This window comes from Psammomys obesus, unplaced genomic scaffold (assembly GCF_907164565.1).
Source record: "Psammomys obesus unplaced genomic scaffold, mPsaObe1.curated_primary_1811, whole genome shotgun sequence".
Classification (NCBI taxonomy): domain Eukaryota; kingdom Metazoa; phylum Chordata; class Mammalia; order Rodentia; family Muridae; genus Psammomys; species Psammomys obesus.
Genome location: NW_026585797.1, coordinates 16736399 through 16757955, shown reverse-complemented (window position 1 = coordinate 16757955; position 21557 = coordinate 16736399). Strand labels below are relative to the sequence as shown.

The window sequence follows — 21557 nt, the reverse complement described above, 5'->3', positions numbered from 1 at the left end:
CTGAAATTAGAAAAAAAAAAACCTATTCTTTGATAGATTTTATGTTAGTCCATTTAGACCAATGCAAATCAACTCTGTGCTCACAGCATGCAAAATCAGCTGTAGAATGTGCAACGCACCTGAAAGACTAATATAAAAAAGACAACAGCAAAATATTTTTATTTTAGAATAATTTATGATGAGATCATTAATGTTTACCTATAGAAAATAACAGTAGAAATGTTACTTTCTGGTTATCTGAATACCTCTCGTGTGAAATATATAAATCAGAGGTCTGCAAAATACAACTCATTATGAAATTTGGTTTACTACCTTGTTTCTGTAAATAAACATGTACGCGACACATTAAGGCATTCCTTATTGTGTAAATTCTCTACAGCTATTATCACACTGTAAGAGTGAGTAGTTGTGACACACAGAACCTGGCTGCAAAGCCTAAAACATTTTATTTTTTGCCTTTTATAAGAAAAGGTTTCCCAGCACCAACTTTTCATCCTTTTATTTTTAACTATAATACAAAATTATGCCAAAGTGGTTTTCTTAACAGTGAAGTCTAATTTTTACAACTTAAAGTTCATCTAACTATTAACTGTTACAGACTCAATACATAGTCTTTGCAGGCATCTTCCCAGTTCAAAAATCTGTTAAAACAATGCTGAGAGCTTAGCTTTTAAATGTGGAAAATACATTACGTCGCCCTTAGTTTACTATTAACTTACGCAGTCCGGAACTTTCAAGCCTCGCACAGTCACATACAGTGTTGACGGGTAACGATTTCTCGGACACTTGGCCCACCATTCAAATACCTCGACAACATCTGACTGGGGCCGCGGCTTAGAGGGCGGGCAGTAGAGCTGCAGACGAAGTTTTGAATTGATGTTTGCATTCCCATTGGCTCCTAGAAGCTTGAAATAAGAATTGGCGTAAATTAGTATCTTCTCTAATCTAATCAAGCTGTCCCTGTCCCCATGAAGGGTAACAGATTGTTTGCCATTCTTTAATATCAAGTGTCTTCTCCTTCACTGTCCTGTAAGCTTTACAAACTCACTGCTCATTTCTTTTGGATCAGTTTTAGTTTATATTTCACATAGGCTGCTCTGCGCGCCCCCCCCCCTCTCACACACACACACATGCTTGCATTAAATTTATCACATAATTTCCTTGGATTTTCTCAAGATCACTGTCTCCCAGCACATACAAATACACATACACAAACATGCCTACTGAAGGATTTACTAAAATGAGTGGAAAGTGATTGGGATAAACTTAAACTCTAACAACATGACATGAAACAAGTTAAAGTGTAAATGTCTCACTATTTATACTGCTGGATTCAGCAATATCTAGTTTCTGCAATGGTCCATAAACTGCATGTTAATTTTTATTTGTGCCTTTGGTCTCAGGTACTTTCAATTCATCTAGCCTATATTTGTAACTGTTTTAAGCCATAAAATAATGAACCTGTATATCAGAGCTAGCTCTACATTATATAATTTATAGTCATGATATGCTCATTATGGATTTCTTAGCAGGAATTGTTTACTTGGATGAACAGCATGCTGGCATTAACTATATTGTCTGGAGAATATTAAGACAACTTTAAAAAGTATGATTTGGGAGCTGGGGGATACTTAAGAATCTCTGTGGGGTGCGTTGGGCTATGGGAGAAGGCCTCTGCAGAGTATGGATGCTAGAACTCAGTCTTAAACTGTTCTTTCCCAGCCAGTTCAGCAGAATCCCCTAAGCTCATGAACTCCATGGTCTTTCCATCCTTCCCAGAGCTGGAGGGAATGAGCTGTGGACTCCAGGTCTTTCCATTCTTCTTGGAGCTGGAGGGAATGGGCTGTATTCGCCATGTGTGCTTCCTTGTTGATAGACCTCAAACAGGCCACAGTCTGGATTTTGCCTCTGCCATTAAAACTTCTCCAACCCAATCACTGAATTTTTTTCTGCTTGCCACTTGCTTTTTTGTCACACTTTCAACATTAATAGGGTGTCCTCGTGACACCCCGCTGCGTCTGCTGCCTTGGCAACTCCTCATGTCCTTAGTCCACCCCGTCCTTCAAGATCGTTCCCGCCTCTTTAATGCAGCTCCAGCTCGCAGTTTCTTCTTTAATTCACTTTTGATTGTATTTGTGAACGCAATTCCTTACTGAACATTTCAGCTTAGAATATCCTGCCAAATCTCTTACCCCTTCTCCTGTCTCTTAGTTTTCTTCATATTGTCTGCCCAGTCTCATGAGCTTATAACCATAACACACAACAGGTTTTCCAATTAATTGAAATTAAGTATGACTAAAAATTCACTTTTATAGTTTCAACAACCACACTTAAGGACTTCACAGTCCCCATGTGTTAGCACAGGTGTAGGGCATCGTGAGAAAATGTTTTCAAAGTTATTCATCAAAATTATCTCAAAGTGCCTAATCCCATACGTTGATCTGTCTTTTTCCTTATAAATCTAAAGAATTTCAACCTACTGCTTCAATCTTTTAAAACCTACCATCTTCTAACAATGGTTCAATACGGATAAATTAAAATCTGTTTTATTTTTAAAAAATAAAATGTTGTGACATCTATTGTATTCTAACTGTAGCTTATGACTCATACAGTGGGTCTTTACAACCCTTAACAAAGAATAAATATGAGCAGTTCCTAATAAACTGAGTTTTGTTTACATATTATATTAGGCATTGCTCTTAAACCTTAACAATGGCTCAGATGGCCCCAATGCTCACATTATGAGATTCAGAGCTGCTGACTGAACAATGGCCGACACACTGAAAGGCTAAATAAGCATCTCATAAATTGAACACAGACAGCAGGAATACATGCAGCTTTTTTACAATATCCTCAGGCTCAGAGAGTATAAACGGTAAACTCTGAGAAATCAATAAGTATTTTAGACTCTTAATAAGCCTCACTAAGACTTAACATCTCTTTGAGACAGAAACAGCTTGCTGGAAAACAGCAATCAAACCTAGAAAAGATAATTTTAAATGTGTTAAAAAACAAAACAAAACAAAAAACAAAAAACACAGGTGAAAAGATACCTTAAGAAATGCCCAGGCAATTTTCCGAAAGCCACATTCCTGGTTTTTAACCTCGGAGTTATTCTTAATTTCATCCATGCTTAGAAAGTCAAGAATCTGTAAATACATTTTAAAAATTGACAGAATAACAGACTATCTAAATTGTAATATTCTTTATTGATACTTCATCATCAAAATATTTAAAATTTCTACCTTATAAGGAATAAAAATATTTATCTCATTAACTTACTTTCAAGTTAATTATTTCATCCAATATTAAGGATTTATTTTTGATATTAATAAATCCTTTGATTAGGATTTATTTCAAAAGTGTTAACTACTTCAGACAGGAGCTTTACCTGTTAACCCAATTTTGATTCCTACATATTGTATAAACGTACTTAAATGTTACATTTTACCATATAAGTACACATGGTTTTGTCTTTTTAAAATTACCATAAATACATTCTAGACATAAATAAACACAGCATAGAAGCCTCAAGCTCTGATAATTTCCTAGATGTGAGAACATTTTTAAATGTTTATTTTAAAAATTTGGGATCCTATTTCTGAATCCTTATTTAGACAGGCCCCTGAAGTTAGACACCTTCCCTTTGGATATGCTCTAAAGGCTGCTCAAGGTTTTCTTATCTCCATCCTGCCTGGGTATTAAAGACCAAGCCTGTCTGAGGCTCTCACTCAGAACTTGATAATTCTTGATAATTCTGGAGACTGTGTAGGAACCACCTGTCTCTCTACCCTCCACTGCTACGACTAGAGACATAAACCTCGGGGCTTCAGGTTTAAGTGGGTCTTGGGAAGCTGGGCCGAGCTGTCCATGCTTCACTTCCTCACCCCAACATTTGTTTTACACAAATGTAATCTTTTCTGTGCATTCTTAAGTGCATGTATGGATGGAACTACAAATGCAATAGATACTGTTTACAACCAATTTTCATACAGAATGAAATGGTATTTATCTTTATGTCAGTATGTAAACATAAATATTATTTTAACAGCTACCTAAAAGTTCTGTAATCTCTTAAAGTAATCATAAAAAACACACGGATAAAGAGCAAATGGCAAGTTTCTATGACAAAGTTCCTTGAGATACATTAGATCCTTTGAAAAATAGCTGTATATAAATCACACATAACGTGTTCACATATATTGTGAATATATAGAAATGGTCACAAAAACGTCTCTGAAATGCATCATTAGCTCTGGCCACTGCAAGCCTCTTGCTCTTCTCATCTTGGAAGCCCCCAGCGTGGTTCTACTGAATGAGAGGCCTCTCTTCCCGCACAAGCTAGGGAAAAGGGCTGGGATACTCTAGGCCTGAGCTTCTGTGAGGAACACATTACCTACACAGACAACTGGCATAACTGGGAAAATCACTGCACCCCCAACCTAATATTCCTCTCAGTTAAAAACAAAACTAGAGCAAGGGAGCACAAAATCTACCACAGAGCTTCCTGACTGCTCACCCTTCGCTTCACATGTAGGAATTTCCTTATTGTCTTTATTATATTACAGTGTATTTGTTAACAGATCTGTGTGTACTCATCCCTTTTTCCAAGTGTACCTAAACTTCGGTTAATGACAGAGTTAATGACTTTGCTACTGTGAGAGAGATCATAACAGAGGATTACAGTCAAGTGCCTGGAATCATGACTTCAGCTCATAGCCATTGGGCCAATGTAAAAAGACATCCTAGAAAAGGATAATGACTTACTCAGCACATGTAAAGAGGTTAGCAAAATCACTTTTGTTCCTCTAGGGCTTCTCACTGGCTCCCACAGAGCACACTGCAAAACTAAGTTCTAGGTGTTCAATTCTTACATGATCGCATTACAAACTACTTCAACTTGTACAAATAAATACTTACTAAATTATTTTTTTCAATTCATACCTCAAAGAACAGGATGACTTTTGGACACTCATCAAACTCTTGAAGCAAATAGGAAAAATTTTCATTAAATATAATTTGTTCTTCCCACTCTGGAAGTCTTGATTTCAGCTTTTTGAAGTCATATGGCTGAGTCATAATAGGAAGAATGTAGTCCACATTTTGTGTTTCATAGTAAGATGAAACAGGGCGTTCACTGTGCAAAGACAAACTCTCCATTACTACAATTCATTTTATTTTTTTTAGAGGGTATCCCTGAAGAAAAAGTACAAACCACATAAAAGCAGCAGAAATAATAGTTATAATGGCACAAAAGCAAAAATAGTCTTCTTTACCATCCAAAAATTTTAAATTTTATAAAAAATTAAAACTAATGCTATCTTATTACATATTTCTTTGGATCACATAGTTTATTTTAACAATAGAAAGTGAAAGGTATGATTAACCTTTAATGTACAGAGCTAAAGCACCGGAACTCCTTCAGAAGGTTAAATGAGCTCATGATGAAACGTATAATAAACCCAAATAATAATGTAAAAGACCTGTTGTACCATCATATTTTCTTTGTCTTATTACCACAACTAAGTGGATGTGTCTTCTTCTGTAATAATCTTTCTTCTTAATGTATTTATTTTTTCACTTTACATTCTAGTTGTAGCCCCATCTCTCCTTCCCCCTCCCAGCCCCACTCCTTCTCCTTCTCTCTTCTCCCCTCACCTATTCCTCAGAAAAGGGGAGCTTCCTTTCCCATCCACCCCAGCTCATCAAACTTCTGTAATAATCTTAATGCTCTCCTCCCTCCCAACATCCTTTCAAGTAAACACTTTCTTTTAATTAGTGTAATATAGTATAACAATTTATTTTACTGCTTTTAAAACCTAGACTTTCAAATATGTAGTCTCTTTAGACACAACCTTAGGAAAAGACATACACATTTACAGCATCCCAGGCCCACCTAATACATCAATTCCAAAGGAAAAGTAGGAGGCGAATGGTTAGAACTCGTACCATATTTACAATGCAAACTCATGACCTAATTAGTAAGTCTCTTTATCCAAGATGGCTGCATTTCCTCCATTTTTCTGTAAAGCCTACTGATCAACCAAGGAATGCCTGCAGCTCTAAGACTGTTCTCGGACCCTAGTGCATAGCTCCACGCCTACTAACCTTCAGCTGCCAAGGGCAGCTGAGAGGATTTCTGCTGCAGACAGTTTCAACCTAAAGGTGGTATAATGTTTAAAATTACCTGTCATCTTTCTTGACATACTGACCGGTACGCTCATCAACCACGTGAATTTTTACCATTGGGTGAGAAATCATAAAATCCGATTTAAGCCGGTCAGTCCGGTGGATGTAGACTCCCATGACAAGATCATCATCAAGCAAACACTTGGGGTAGACTGGACTGTCTCGGCATGTTACCTCATGAACACCATCACCATCAGTGTCTTCATTACCAACCGGAACTAAAGCAGGGAAGGAAACTCAGTACAGTAACTGCTTTTCCAGTTAGGTTTACATAGAATCAATCTTACAAACAAGGATTGTCTTACACTGTTAATAAAAGCATAATTAAGATACACCAAGCATACCTTGACTTATTTTAAGTTATTTAGTTTTAAGAACTAAAGTTTTTAGAGTCAAATTATTCTACAAAGGTACATAATTTTCATTTAATTTGCGTAACAGACCTGCTTTAGTCTTCTTTTTGATCTTCTTGGGTTTGGGCTTTCTGTTCTCTGGTATACTGTCATCTGCATTCTGCTCCGTGGAGCATATGTCCTCATTGTGGTGAGATCCTGAAGTAACAGCTTCAACACGACATTCTTTCTCTTGTTCACCTTCAATTGCACTATCACAGGCGTCCAAGGTACTACAAATACAACCCGAGAATGAATCATTATAAATTATTTCTATGATTATTATTCATGGTATAACAAAGTCAATAGTAAACAAAAGCAAGATTAAAAATATCATTTTCCTTTTAAAAATACCACTATTTATTTTCATATAGACTCACAGACAATATATTATACCTGATGAAGAGTTAAGCATCTTAGGAGCCAACTTTAATATTAAACTCCACATAATAAGCTCAGCACTAAGCAGGCTCAGGCATGAGGACTACACATTTAAGGCTGGCCTTGCCTACAAATTGTGGTGCTCTCTAAAAACAAACAATGGTAAGTAAAATAACATTATACAGTTGTGGATATAAATTATATAGAATTTCAAATCATTCTCATTCTGCTGCTGAAAAAATGGTTAATGAATACATTTTTAAATTATTCAAAAGGTAAAAGAAAATTTCAGTGTTTGTTCTAAGAAATTTCAGCCATACAACTTTGAATTCTGGGTAAAAGTTCACTAGATTTGTTTTCTAGAGGTTGGTATAAGACTACATTTTTTAGAAGTGTTGATTAAAATAAAATTGTACCATATGCAAACAACAAGAGGAAGTGGCCAGGAACAGAAGCTATGCTAGAACAGTATGTTTATAATTTATGACATAAAATACCTTTAAAGAATAAAACTTGACTTCCAACATATTCAGTTCTCTTTTAAAAAAAGAGCACTGGGAAATAAGATTAGATGAGCACTTCATCATAGTTGTTCCTGAAAACCCTGCTATTAAAGAACAGCTGCCCTGCATGGCACCAGCATGCACTGCAGTCTGAGTCAAAGCAGCTCTTTCTGGCGAGACTGCCCATTTCCATGCTGGTGTGTATTGATCTACACTGCACTCCGGACAGCCCTGCTGACCTTGCTTCTTCATGTTCAGTTCTTTCCAGAAACTCCTGTGTGAGAAACAGCTGGGCCTCACCTCCCACTTCCAATAGGATATGGGGGAATGTTCGCCCTTTTTAGAGATTTGCTTCCGTCTGCTATTACTCTCTCGGAACCTTGAGCTGGGGAAGAAACTGCCACCTGGGTGAGATGTTGACAATGGATTGATCCATATGGCAAAGGCCATATGTCTGACTAAAGGCCACCTAGGCCCCGAGACCTGCCAGCGCCCATGATTACGCACAGAAGAGTTCTGAGGCCCACTAGGAAGAGCTGGGTGTTACTTGTTACATCTTTCCCTGGCAAGGCACCACCCTAGCTAGTGTCCTGACTGAAGCTTAGGAGACTCTATAACAGCCAAAGGTGCCCAGCCAAGTCATTCTCAAGCCTGAACAAAAGCAAGCGTGAGGCAACAAATGTCTGCTCTAGTAAGCTGCTAGGTTGTAGTTTAAGTTTTTTATTTTATTATTTTATTTTTTTGTGGGCTAACTTTTTAAAGCACCAACAGATAGGTAATCCTTATACTAACATATCCTTGAAGACTGGTCATCCAGATCATGGGATTTCTTTTTAGCTGAGAGCTCAAGAGGACTGCCAAAGGCTAGTCACATAAAGACTGGTGAAATAGCTGCCCAAATATAAGCTATTTATGCAAATGATGGTTGGAGGGGAAAGGGATTGTGCCATCTGGAAGACATTTTTAAAATCTCACTGCTTCTTATAAAGAGAGAAATTATAGATGTGAGTATAGTCTCAGGAATACTTAATACACATAAATATGTGTGTATATAAGTATGTATAAAATAGACTAAAATATTAAATTGCCAGTAGTTATTATCAATGATAATTGTTCTACAGTAAACAAATATTATCTGTATAAGGAAGAAAAATATAGATTAACCTAATTAATTAAAAAAAAAACTGTGTTTATGTTTGTGTGTATGTGCAGAGGCCTTCTGAGACAGGGTTTCTCCATGGTGCTCTGGTAGGCCTTGATTCCACTATGTGATGCAGGCTGGGCTTGAACTCAAGCTCACCCTGTCTTAGTGCCCAAGTGCTGGGATTACATGCATGAACCACCATGCTCAGCAGGCCTGATATTTCAAAAACAGTTCTCAGTGGGTAAATGCAGACACTTTGAAGGAGACTATCCATGTTCTGGCTCAGCCTCTTCCACCACTCAGCTTCTCAGAAGAAAGGGGACAAGGCCGCTGCTGTCCCTCCAGGGCTGTTGTAAAGGTTCTGAGTGAACTCTTGTAAAGATTCTAGCACACAGCAAGGACTGCATAAAGGTTGGCAAGCATCACTTCAGTGGCAATGTTTCCAAACACAGCACTAACTTTCTTTGCTAAATTCTAATTTGCACCCAGAACCTGAAGACACTAGAATATGGCTCTATTTGTCAGTGTGAAGTACCTTGTTTCAGGTTTTGATGGGACTGGCACTTTCTTCTTTTTCTTCTTCTTCTTTCTTTTATCACTGCCCAGTTTGTCATCATACAACAGACTATCTGAAGGAAAGTAAGTCAGCTGCTCCTTCAGTTTCTTTCTGATTTTCTTCTTGATCTCCTTGGCCATTTCCTCAGCTACCTGCAGCTGATACGTTTCCATCAGTTCTTCCTTCTCTTCTGCTTCAGCCTTTTCTCTTCCATCACCTGAGTCATCCCCCGGCTGTGACTTCCCTATGACTTTCTGCTCTGCAGAATCCGCCATGTCTGGAGTTTCTTGTTCCATTTCCTGCGTGGTCTGGATAACTTTTATTTGGCTTTTCTTGTTTGGCTTCCTCTACACTAATGCTGTTCCCCAAATCTTCAGCTGCTCATCATGTGCTCCCCAGCTCTCAGGCTCTTAGGGTTGATTCTAGGGTAGCCTGACAATTACTCTGAAGGTGGCAGGCTAGGAAAAGAACACATAACAAACGTTCACTTCAGCATAGTTTAAATCTTAAAGGTAAAAGTCTAAAAGGGAAGATCGATGCCCACCACTACCAAGACAATTAGCTCCTTCCTGCATAGAACTATACCTCTCCGGAGCATTTCATGAGCACTCCCAATTCACACCTGTAGATTTCGATCAGAACTCTCTAACAGTGATTTCAGATTAGGAGTTAGTTTGTTAAGTGTTCTTAATGTTCTTAAAACTTCTCAGAAATAAGTTATGTGCTCAGTTGCTATTTCCTCACTGGTAGAGTGATCCAAATTCTAATTTGTCTAAAATGTGTTTGAGAAAACTTATTAAAAAGCCATGGAGTATAAAACACTTCAAGTTTCCCAAGAAAAAACACACGAGTTATTAATATTGTCCATAATCATACACTAGAGCAATGGTTCTCAATCTTCCTAATGCTACAAACCCCTAATACAGTTCCTCATATTGTGATGAGTCCTCCAACCATAAAATTACTTTTGTTGCTACCTCATAATTATGCAACTGTTATGAGTAGACAGTAAATATCCAATATGCAGGATATCTGATATGCATCCCCTGTGAAGGGGCCATTTGATCCCCAAGGTGTCTGCAACCCACAGGTTGAGAACCACTGCTATGAAGCCAAGACTATACAGAAAAGCCGTCCTGTATTTTTCCCAGCCGTATCACTGAAATGCTAAATATTAACTAGAAAGTTAAATGATAAATTAATAAACACATACCTCTTTCTCACAATTATGTAAGAGAATTTTTAATAAGGCTATAATTCACCAAAGAATGTTACCAGTTAGAAAGTAAATTAGAGAAATTCTCTTAAAGAATTTTAAAAATAAGCAAGATTACAATGATAAGGTTATTCAGACATAAAAAAAAGAAATGTACAAGAAAATGGATAGACCTGAAGAACATACAAAATGAGTTAGCAGGCCCAGATGGACAAACACTGTGAATCCTCTCAATTGTGTAGGTCCTGGCTTTAAATGACTTAGATAGTGTGTGTTTTAAATGGAGCATTTGTAGAGGAGGGTGCAAGAAGGAAGCCATAGGGTGAGCAAAAGCGATAAGGATATAATGACATAAGTACAGAAGAGAAGACAGTAAACATACAGAATATTAAGTAAGGGGAAAATTCGAGACATGAAAAGGTTTAAGTGAAGATGAGAAAAAGATGGGGCTAGAGAAGAGAGTTAACAAAAACTAAGTCTATATGAAAAGGCCATATAGAGATGTACTATCTGGGCCCTAGAGAACAGGCTCATTCCACAACCAGTCTATTTTCTAATTGCCTTCTTCTTTTTTAATTTTTTGTTGACTCTTTGTGAGTTTTACATCATGCACCCCAGTACTGCTCACCTCTTTGTCACCTCATGTCCGCCCTTTGCCCTTGCAACCTACCCCCCAAAATATAAAACACACAAACAGATAAAAACAAAGCATAGAAAACATCTCATCATAGAAGCTGTAGTGTGTCACAGTGTATCCCATACTACATCCCTCTGCCTACACATCTTCACTTGCAAATGCTCATTGAAATGAGTTATTGGTCTGGTTCCAGGTCTCTGGCTTCTGTGACTCCATCAATATTGGGCCCTCACCCAGCCTCCTCCCAGTTTTCCTGTTGTTGTCTGTGTCATGGAGATCCTGTAGCTTTGGATCAGCAAGACTAGCCCTTTTACATGTCCCAACCATTCGCTGATGACATAGATTTTAGGGTGGGCCCATTCAGAGCCCTGGATCTGGGCCTGGGTGGTATCTGAGCTTGTCAGCTCACCGGCTCTCATTTATCTTCACCACCATGGCAGGCTCTGTGGCACTGCTCTGGCTGGGCCGCCAGAGGCCACCATCAGCAGGAGTCAGGACCAGCTCTTCTGCTCTTGCCCTCCAGGCTGGCCCAGCAGTACTTTCATTGTAGGGCCAGCTCCACTGTGCTGCCCAGGCAAGGTACAGGGCCCACGTTTCTAAGTGCTACAACCAGCTAACAGAGCTAGCTCTCCTGCTCTTGTACCCTTAGAGCCAGCTCACCTCCCACACCCCTACCCCAGCCTGCTGCCAAAAGGGCAGCTCCACTGTGCTGTCTGGATGAAGTGCAGGGCCATTTCCATGAGAAGTGTCATGGGGTGGGCCAGTTCTGCAGCCTCTGGATATCCACATAGTCCTGGGTGGCTGCCCTGACCAGAGATGTCCCCATGTTCTCTAGTGATAATATGAGCCAGGGACATCAACACCGACCCCTGCTGCTGTGTAGCTATGGACTCAGACATGGCCCTCAGGGGCAGCTTCTGCTGGGACCTCAACATGGACCCTGGGAGTGGGGGCTGGCCACTCATAACAGCTACCCCTCTCCATCCAGTTCCACCTCTTCGTAACAAGCTGCTCCACGTCTCCTTCTCTCCTACCAGTCCACCATACACTCATACACTGTGGTGGCTCCTGATGCAGGCTGGGCATGTGGATGGCAGGCCCCTGGGTGACATCCTCTGGCAAGCAGGTGTCTACAGCCCTCCTGTGTGAACTTTAGAGGACAGGTCTCTATCTGACTTCCTCCTCCTGATCTGATCTGATCTGATTTTTATGAGTTCCAGGCATGAAACAGTTTTGGCCACCAAGCTAGGCATCAGGACAGGATGCACAAAGGATTGCCATCTGTTCTGGTCCTGGCTGATAGAACACCACCAACAACAAGGTGTCTCTTTGCCCACTGCCAGGGAAGCTCTACTTACATTCTAATACTTATCCTTATGCCCACAGACAATTATACCCCTCACTCCTTATCAAAGCTCCTTTCTGAAGCAAACAGAAACCATCATGTAAATCAAAACTGGTCAAAATGCTGAGAACAAGTAACTGTGAGGACTGCTACCTCTACAATGCAGTCCCTGCACTAAGGCTCAAGGAACATCACAGAAAAGATGAAAAGGCTGCAAATGCCAGAGAACAAGGTCAACTGCTTTGAGATAGTCTTCTATTTACAATAGGGAAGCTCCTAAAATCTTAGCAATACAGCTGCCTGAACAACATCAGCACAATGACAACACCAGCTGATAAAGCAGTGGACAGGGAGAGTCTCCCAAGGCCCTCCCCTGATCAACAGCTGCAGACAATCAATGGCTGCTAAGGAGGGGGAATAAGTCTTCTCCAGGGATGAGGCTCCTGACAGACTATTCAAGCCCAATCTCAACAGGTCAATCCTAAATTCTTGTACATATGAGCAACACTAAACAGACTCAGCAGGCTGTGTGGATGTGTGTGCATGCAAATACTAGAAACAAAAGGTCATAAATTTGAGGGAGTGGAGGAGACATAGAGGGGGAGATGATGCATTTATAGTTTTTATGTGTGAAATTCTTAGAAAAATTAAATTTTAAATAAAAGGAGTTACTCTGTGTGCTACTCCCAGAAGTCATGTCTTTAAATGAAAATCCCAGTGCCTATGAGCTGCTGACCACACAAGTCCCAGAAGCTCCCAAACAACACAGGCTGTGGCCACTTTTGCGGGCTGTCCACCAGAACCAGGTGGTGTATCCCTGCTGCTGGGCACAGCGACCACCCTGCTTCCAGGAAGAGAGAAATCAGGCTGGACCTCCTAGGCTGGGAGCACCCTTCCTGATGGCTAGTGTAGCCAGCAGATGCTCCTGTGCAGGGTGCTGAAGAACAGTGTCACCAGCGGTCTTGCTCAGCTGAGGACCCTGTGTGCTATCACACTAAATAGCCAGGTAAGGTGTGCTACTGGAGCAACAGCGTCATGAGTGCTTTGGTGGTAAACTCTTTTGGACTGGGTTTGAAGCCCACCTGGAATGTGGTTGACACCCAGTGCCAAACCATTGAAAAAAACTGACTTTCCCACTTCCAGAATTATGAATAGCTTTTTGGCTAGAGATGGGATTTCAAACCCACTTCCCCCTCTCTATACTGAGATTTTTTTTCTTTTCACTTGAGCTTATGCAGGTTCTGCACATGCTCTCACAGTCTTCGTGAATTTGTATGTGTAGCTCCCTGCTGTGTCTGGAAGACACTGTTTTCCTTGAAGACATCCACAACCTACGGATCTGCCTATCTTTCCACCTCCTCTTCTGCATAGATCCTCGAAAGGAGGGACACAGACATCCCATTTAGGATTGAACATTCTAAAGTCCCTCACTTTCTGCACTGACTAGTTGTGGGTCTCTGTGTCAATCACCATTTACTGAAAGATGTTTCTCTGATGAAAGCTCACCAATGCCCCGAGATCTGCATCATAGCTACATGTGTCGTGAGGTATCATTCTATTGCTCTATTCATTCGGCAGAGTAACAGTGGACTGGTTTTCTCCGATGACCATGACCCATGTCATTTCATGTTCCCGCAATGTCAGGTGTGGGTTCCCTACCGTAGAGTAGGGCTTGAACTCCACCAAAAAGGAGCTGCTTCCTCCCACAACTGTTGTCACTGTTTCACCAGGGTGCGTACTTTGCAGGTAGGTCACTACCGTAGCTCTTAAGGGTCCACAGTTCAGTGAGACTGATGATTACTTTGCTACTCTGGCAGTGTGTATAAGCACCTTCTGGCACTATGAACACTAGACAATATGGATGAAATTTCCAATTGAGAAATGATCTCTAGATATTCTTTAACTCAATGTGGTGTCTTCAACAACAGGATATCACTGTTAAATGGCAGAGTACAACCAATAGCATTGGCTAAATCCTATAATGTGTGTGAGTCCCTAAGGAATTCCATGATCCGTTTCTTTGTATACATGTATGAACCTAGTGCATATACATGTTATGTGTGCATCTAGGGGCCAGAAGACATCAGCCGTCATTTTTTCAGGTGCCAACCACTTTTTTTTTTTAAAGACAAGATCTCTTCCCACCTTGAAACTTCTTGAGGAAGCTAGCCTGGCTCCCCAGAAAGTACTGAGATCTACCTTTCCGGTGCTAAGATTACAAACACATGCCACAGATGGTTTTTCTTAACATGAGTGTTGGTGGTTGATCTCATACCCTTGTACTTGGAATGCTTACTGAGTTATCTCGCAGTCCTCTTAAATGTTTCTCGTTATTTCCCAAACATTATATGATTACTGTATTCTATATGGACGCTCGATGGTAACAGGACCCTTTGTTGAGATTTCTTTTTCCTCACTGATAACTTCGCTAATTTTATAATGAACCAACTGACCAGGTAGAGCTGAATGGTAGAGCATGTTCTTAACCACGAGCAAGACCCTGGTTTTCAACCCTCAGCCTAAGAAAGACAAAGAAGAATCAATGAACCAAGTACACAATGGACCCATTTTTAAATTTCACTCATATCTACTATGTTATATGTGTATCTTTAGAACTTTGAATACTACAGCTTTATAATGGGTCTTATTGTGTAATTCCTTAAATTTTGCTTTTTTATATTGTTTAGTCTTCTTTTCATATTTGCAAGTATTATATTTATATAATTATATATTATAATATAAAATTATGCTATAATAATATATATTATCCAGTTTTTAAAAATACATGCATTTTTACTTGGGTTGAACTAACTCAATACATAATTTTTTGCAGAACAGATGTTTAACATATTTCTATGTTATAGAAAGAGCTAACTATGTAGATCTTTATTTTCATCAACTGAGGAGTTTTGGGTATTTAAATTTTAAAACATTTATCCTTCACTGATATACATTTAGGTTGTTGTTTCTGTTGCTTTGTTTGTTTTGCTTTGCTTTGTTTGAAGCAGAGTGTCATTATGGAGCTCTGGTTAGTCTGAAACTTGCTTTACATATAGAGCAGCCCTGTCTTGAAATCCTTCTGCTTCTGCCTCCCAAGTGCAGGAATTATAGGTATATAACACCAGGCCAATCCTATTTTGGGTGCATATATATATATATATATACACACACACACATACATACACACACATATATATACATATCTATTTGAAATATCAATATATAATATATACATATATAATATATGCATATATATTAATATATGAATATATCACAATATATTATTATATAATATTAATATTAATAATATTATAATTATATATTATATATACATATATACATATTAAGATTTCAAATAATTCACTACTGTCTCAAATCTATTTGGTCTTTGCAGTTTGACTTTATATTCTGCTAAGCATGTCATCTGTGAGTAGAGATATTTTAATTCTTTACAATCTTCGTGTCTCTTTTTAAATTGCCATTGTCACTTTGGTCAATATCTCTAATACAATTATTTGAAACAATGAGAGACCTGCTTAGGGCACAATGATTCCTTATTTTTACTCTTAACAATTAAATGATGAGCTAGAGAGATGGCTCAGAGGCTAAGAGCACTGGCTTCTCTTCCAAAGGTCCTGAGTTCAATTCCCAGAAACCACATGGTCACTCAAAACTATCTATAATGAGATCTGGTGCTCTCTTCTGGCATGCAGGCATACATGCCAGCAGAACACTGTATACATAATAAATAAATATTTTTTAAAAAATTATGAAATGAAGTGTAGATTTGTAAGATTATCTTTACAAAGAAAAAAATAGAAATAGATCCTTTCTATTCTTGATTTCTCAGAATTTCAGGAGATGGCGATGAGTATTTCCAAGTCCCTTTTTCTGCATTTGGAATGACTGTGATTGTCTTATTTCGTCATGTAAGATGGTAAATCCCTGACAATGGAATTTCTAAAATAAATGCCACCAAGTCATGTCTTAGAACACTAATTTCCTAGTATTTTGCTGAAGATAGCTGAAACTATCTTCAAAAGAGATATTGCTTCAAAGTTTTCTTGTTACATATTTGGTTTTGTTATCAGGGCAAATTCATAAAAAGAACTGGATAAGTATTCTCTTCATATTAAATTGTAGGTAAGAAGCTGTATGGAGTTGCTATTATGTCTTCTGCAAATGTTTAGTGAAATATGCTAACAAAATTACATGGAGCTAGTTTCCTTTCTAAGAAGGTTTTTAAGAACACATTCAAATAAGATACACAGTATTCATTCAAGTTATCAATTTTTCAAGTTTTTTCTTTTTACAGGTATTTTATGTAATTTAGGTATTCCATCTCATCTACTAAATTTATTGTTAGAGATATTCATATTCTGTCTAATTTCAAAGTCTGAAGACCCACAGTGAATCTCTTCTTAGAGCCCAAGTAATGGTGACTTGTGTCTTTTTTCCTTTTTCAAAGTCTGGCTAAAATTCACAAAGAAAATAATTAATTTGCCCAGAGCTGGTGAAATGGCATGCAGAAAAAAAACGTGCAAGCTGCCAACAAGCCTGACCATGTCAGTTTGACACCCAGTACCCACATGGAGGGAAGAAAACTCCTACATGTTGCCCTCTGACCGCTACATGCACAACACATATATACACATACAATAATAAACGAAAACAAGCTATGATACACAAATACAATTTAGGAATCAAGTACAACAAACAAGACAAAAGATAGGCTATGGAACGTCACATTCTAACCAAGATAGAGCCATTGCAATACCAAGCTTCCAGGAGCTGAAGCCCTAGGCCTGCACAAGTGAGCTTGCCCTGCCAAAAGTGAGCCATGAGACCCACTGCTTACAGCTGGACTGTGGGCTACTGACAGAATCTGGGAGAATGGGGAGGGAGTCACTGCCTTCGGTTATGTGCCCCAGGCTCCAGTGGGTAGGTTCAAGCTCAGGGCCACATGAGTGGTCCTGGTTAAATTCAGTGAGTCACAAAATAAAACAAAAAATTTAAGTTTGTAAAAAGAGATTTGTAGAAAAAGGAGGTGGAAGGTAAGAGGAAGATATGAGAGGGTAGAAGAAAAATTATAACACATCATACCTACTTTTATGATATAAATTTTATGATATAAAATTATTAATATAAAGGTTTGTTCAAATTGTTTCATGTATATTTCAAATCCCCAAAAAAACATTTATTCAAGGACTATTAAGGGCAACCTGTTGGCAGGATGCTAGAAAAGAAACACGTAGCCCTCTGGATGTTGTAGTAGGTTAGAATTTTATATATCTGAAGCCTTGAGTCATACTATATCATTATGGCCAAAGAGTTACTGCTCACAATATGATTTATAGTGTGTGTGTGTGTGTGTGTATATATATATATATATATATATATGTATGTATATATGTGTATGTATATATATACACATATATATGTATATGTATATATATACACATATATATGTATATATGTGTGTGTATATATGTATACACACATCTGTGTGTGTGCGTTTGCCTAAGTTTCTGCAATTAAGGTAGCTATAGTCAGTCACACAGGCACTGCCTACTCTCTCATGAACACAAAGCAATGGACACCAAGACTTTAATAGACGTATCAGGATTCTTATGAGCTGAGCCTCATGTTCTGTTTCTCTCTGATCATTTCAATCTGTACCGTTCTGAGCTAAAACAATCCAAGTACAAGTAGCTTTCATCTTCTATTTATTCTGGGGTTTCTTATCCATCAGACTTTTTTTTTTTTTTAATGTGAAGGCTTCTATGACTGATCTAAGACAACTGTCCCTATAGAATATAAACATCAGTGCATGTATTAGTTGGTTTTCTGCTGCAGTGTAAACTTAGAGGAGAAAGGATGTTTCAGTTTACAGTTATGAAGAGGATGTCCACAGCAAGAAGCAGAGTGAGAGGGCCACCCAAAGTGACAGATTTCCTCCAGCAAGGTTCACCTCCTAAAAGTCTTGTAATATTCCCAAAGGACCAAGTTCAAACCCTAGAGCCTATGGGTGACATTTCTCACCCAAAACATCCTAGTGCCATTAACCTCCCTTTAAATATTGCTTAAGAACTGTATGTATTCTATTATTTAATTCTAAGTCAGTTAAAAGTATTTTCTAATTTACCTTGTGATTTCTTTTTTGATATATTAGTCACATTTAAATGCTAAAAAAAAATAGTTACTATGTATGTCTTTTGATTATTTCCAATATAATATCTGTTGTCTAAAAATGTGCTTTGCATTCTTTAAAATTTTTATACTGAGTCTATACTTTTCTTTATTTAACATATATTCATGGCCCAGAAGAGTACTAAGCATAGAGAATAGATTTTTACAAACTTTCTCTTCACTCTTGGTAAGGTATTAGCATGCTATCTTTTCTTCCCTCCTTAAATCCTAACTTCTGTGTCTTTTAGCAGGTTTTTTGTAGTCAATGTATACTTGTAACTTTTATTTGCCAGTTTTTAATTCTCCACTTCTCAAATCCTCTTGAGTTGATCTTTCTCATTGTAAGTTATGTGATCTTTGATATGGCAGACTTTAAACATATACATATATACTGATATATATATATATATATATATATATATATATATATATACAAAGCACATTCTCAGACAACATATATATGCATATTTACATAAATGACAGCCATCATTGCATTAATAAAATATGATAATATTATGTAATATTATGATATTATGTTCAGTAGGCAGCAGACTGCATGAACGCAGGTTTGGTCATCTCTGTACATATGATGGCTTCAGTAGCATAAAATGTAAAAAGGTATAACTCTGGACCCCACAGAATTTTAAAAAAATACAGGAGACTGTTTTAAAAGAGAAACGAATAGCAGGCGTGACTCACTTAGGCCCCTGATAACATGGAACTGACCGGTGGCTTGGTCGTCTTGTGGACCTCCCACAAGCGGCCTCGGTTCATGATGGATCACATTCCCTGCGCCGAGCTGTGTTGCCTCGCCTGGCTTCAGTGGGAGAGGATGTGCCAGGGTGGGTTGGTACTGGACGCGGGGGTGATGTGGGTGACAGGGAAAGACAGTGGGGTGGCGGGACAGAGGAGGGAGGGGGCTGCGTTTGGAATGTAAAGTGAATACATTTAAAAAATTAAATAAGAGAGACAGACACACGCGTGCGCGTACACACACAATCTCTCTCTTTCACACACACAAAGAGAGAGAGAGAGATCCATCCTGTGTATCGGTAAAAGATGCTGTAAGATTTCAAAGATGGCTACTACATTTACAACCATGAAGTCACTGTCTTCGCTGACAGTCTCAGTGTTAAAGATGTGATATGTAGGAAGGCACGTAGATAAAGTCTTTCTAGAATTTTCTTCCACCTTGGAAGGACAAGTCTTCAAAGTATTCTGCTGTTAGGATTCAAGTGTATGCGCCTGCGCGCGAACCCAAGTTCTCTCTGAAACACACACACACACACACACACACACACACACACACACACGCGCGCGCGCGTGCGCGCGCGCGCGCCTACATCATATACGTACAAACACCCGTGAATGCGCGCATGCTCCAACACATGCGTCCCATGCTTTTTTATACACACACACACACACACACACACACACACACACACACTCATAGAGGCATACACACACGCCCACGCTGTCTTATACACACACACATACAATGCCCACAAGCACACAGCGCATGCGTACTACACAGCTAGCCTCTGGAGGGCAGATCTATGCTCTCAGTTAGAAATGAAGGTAGCTAATGATTATGTTATTTATTGATAAGTGGCTTTGTATAAGGTATTAACGTCACTAAGCCTGGTTTCTTAATGCCTGCGATCTTAAAACGGCACCTACTTATTGAAAGGAGAAAAGGAAAATTGCAGGTGCTCAGTAAAAATACTTTATGTGCATTTAACAAATAATTAAGAAATAAAATACGTGATTAATTAAACCTATACTTATATTTTCTAATCTTATTCGAGATTTTCAGGCACAACTGAATAAACACTGATTTTAATATAACACAGCAAATATATTACATTAATAATCACCTTTTAATGATAAACAGAGCATTTGTACCTCAAATTTGATTAACAACACTACCAAAATTTAAGGTTAACATCGCCGAATTTTGTAGGTATCATTTTATAAATTTTTTTTTAATTTTTTAAAATTAGCATACACGATACTAGATGTCATGACACTATTTTTAAAAGACTTTCCATCAAAGAAGCTTTACGGGAGCTTCTAAGAGAGACTACGCAGAAAAATTAAAAACGGACTCCGCTTCCTCCCCTCTGAAAATCCTGCACTTGCAAGACTCACTGTGTAACAAAATTTCATAGGAAAGGAAAAAAAAAAGAGTTACGTCTGCATAAATCGACCAATAAATCAGCGACAGCCCTTATAAATAAATAATAATCTAAATATTGTTTTAAAATTCTTCTGTCGTTTGAATGGATTTCAAACATCGCTTCAGGCCCTCCCCATCTCCCTCATAACCGACGATCCTCTCCCGAGAACTCCACGCAACAGGTGAGAAACCTGTTAGCATCTTTTCCTTTAAAAAGAAGGAAAACGGAGAGGAAACGTTTCCTCGGTAGCAAGGAAGACTGAGCAAGCATCGGATGCCCCGGGAGGCTCGCTCGGGGCTTTGGCGCGGCCCAAGGACCCGGTGGACAGAAGGGGGTGACTGAGCGGACGAGGCCCAGCGCCAGGCCCGCAGCGACCTGGAGGGAGCAGCCTGGACCAGCGGCGGGGGAGGAGGAACTCGCGGGCATCCCCCGGCCTCGCGCAGCCCCCGCGCAGCCCCCGCGCAGCCCCCTCGCCGGCCCTGACACCGGCGAGGCCCAGGCGCCCGCCCCCCGCGGGATACTCACAGCAGGAGCGACGGCCCGGCGGCGAGCGGGACGCCGGGAGGCAGCAGCGCCGCCGCCACCTCCGCGGCCGCGCGCTCTCAGTTACCGCAGTCCGCGCGCGCCGCCCGTGACGTCAGGCCCGCCGCTGCCGCCGTTCCCTAGGCAACCCGGTCCTGAGGCCCGGGAGCTCCCCGAGGGACCGCGGCCACGCCCCCACCGCGGCCGCCGCGGCGCGTCCCCCCACCGCTCGCGCCCGCGCGCCCTCGCGCTCCCGGCCGGTTGCGCGCGCAGCGGGGCTGGGGGCGTGGCCGCAGCGGCCGG

The 21557-nt window shown here is 39.6% G+C and overlaps 1 protein-coding gene across 4 annotated transcripts in view; it reads right to left on the bottom strand.

The window, feature by feature from the left end:
* Positions 1-21360, bottom strand: part of Ahi1 (Abelson helper integration site 1) — a 149702-nt gene extending 128342 nt beyond the window's left edge. For all 4 annotated transcript variants that reach the window (XM_055599407.1, XM_055599408.1, XM_055599409.1 and 1 more), the window contains exons 1-7: positions 21258-21360; positions 9145-9623; positions 6633-6814; positions 6188-6407; positions 4945-5137; positions 3054-3149; positions 720-905 (exon numbers count right to left, since the gene is read on the bottom strand). In XM_055599407.1, coding sequence (XP_055455382.1) covers positions 720-905; positions 3054-3149; positions 4945-5137; positions 6188-6407; positions 6633-6814; positions 9145-9461 — 1194 coding nt within the window. In that variant the 5' untranslated portion in view covers positions 9462-9623; positions 21258-21360. The remainder of the gene's footprint in view (positions 1-719; positions 906-3053; positions 3150-4944; positions 5138-6187; positions 6408-6632; positions 6815-9144; positions 9624-21257) is intronic.
* Between the last annotated feature and the right edge of the window lie 197 nt (positions 21361-21557).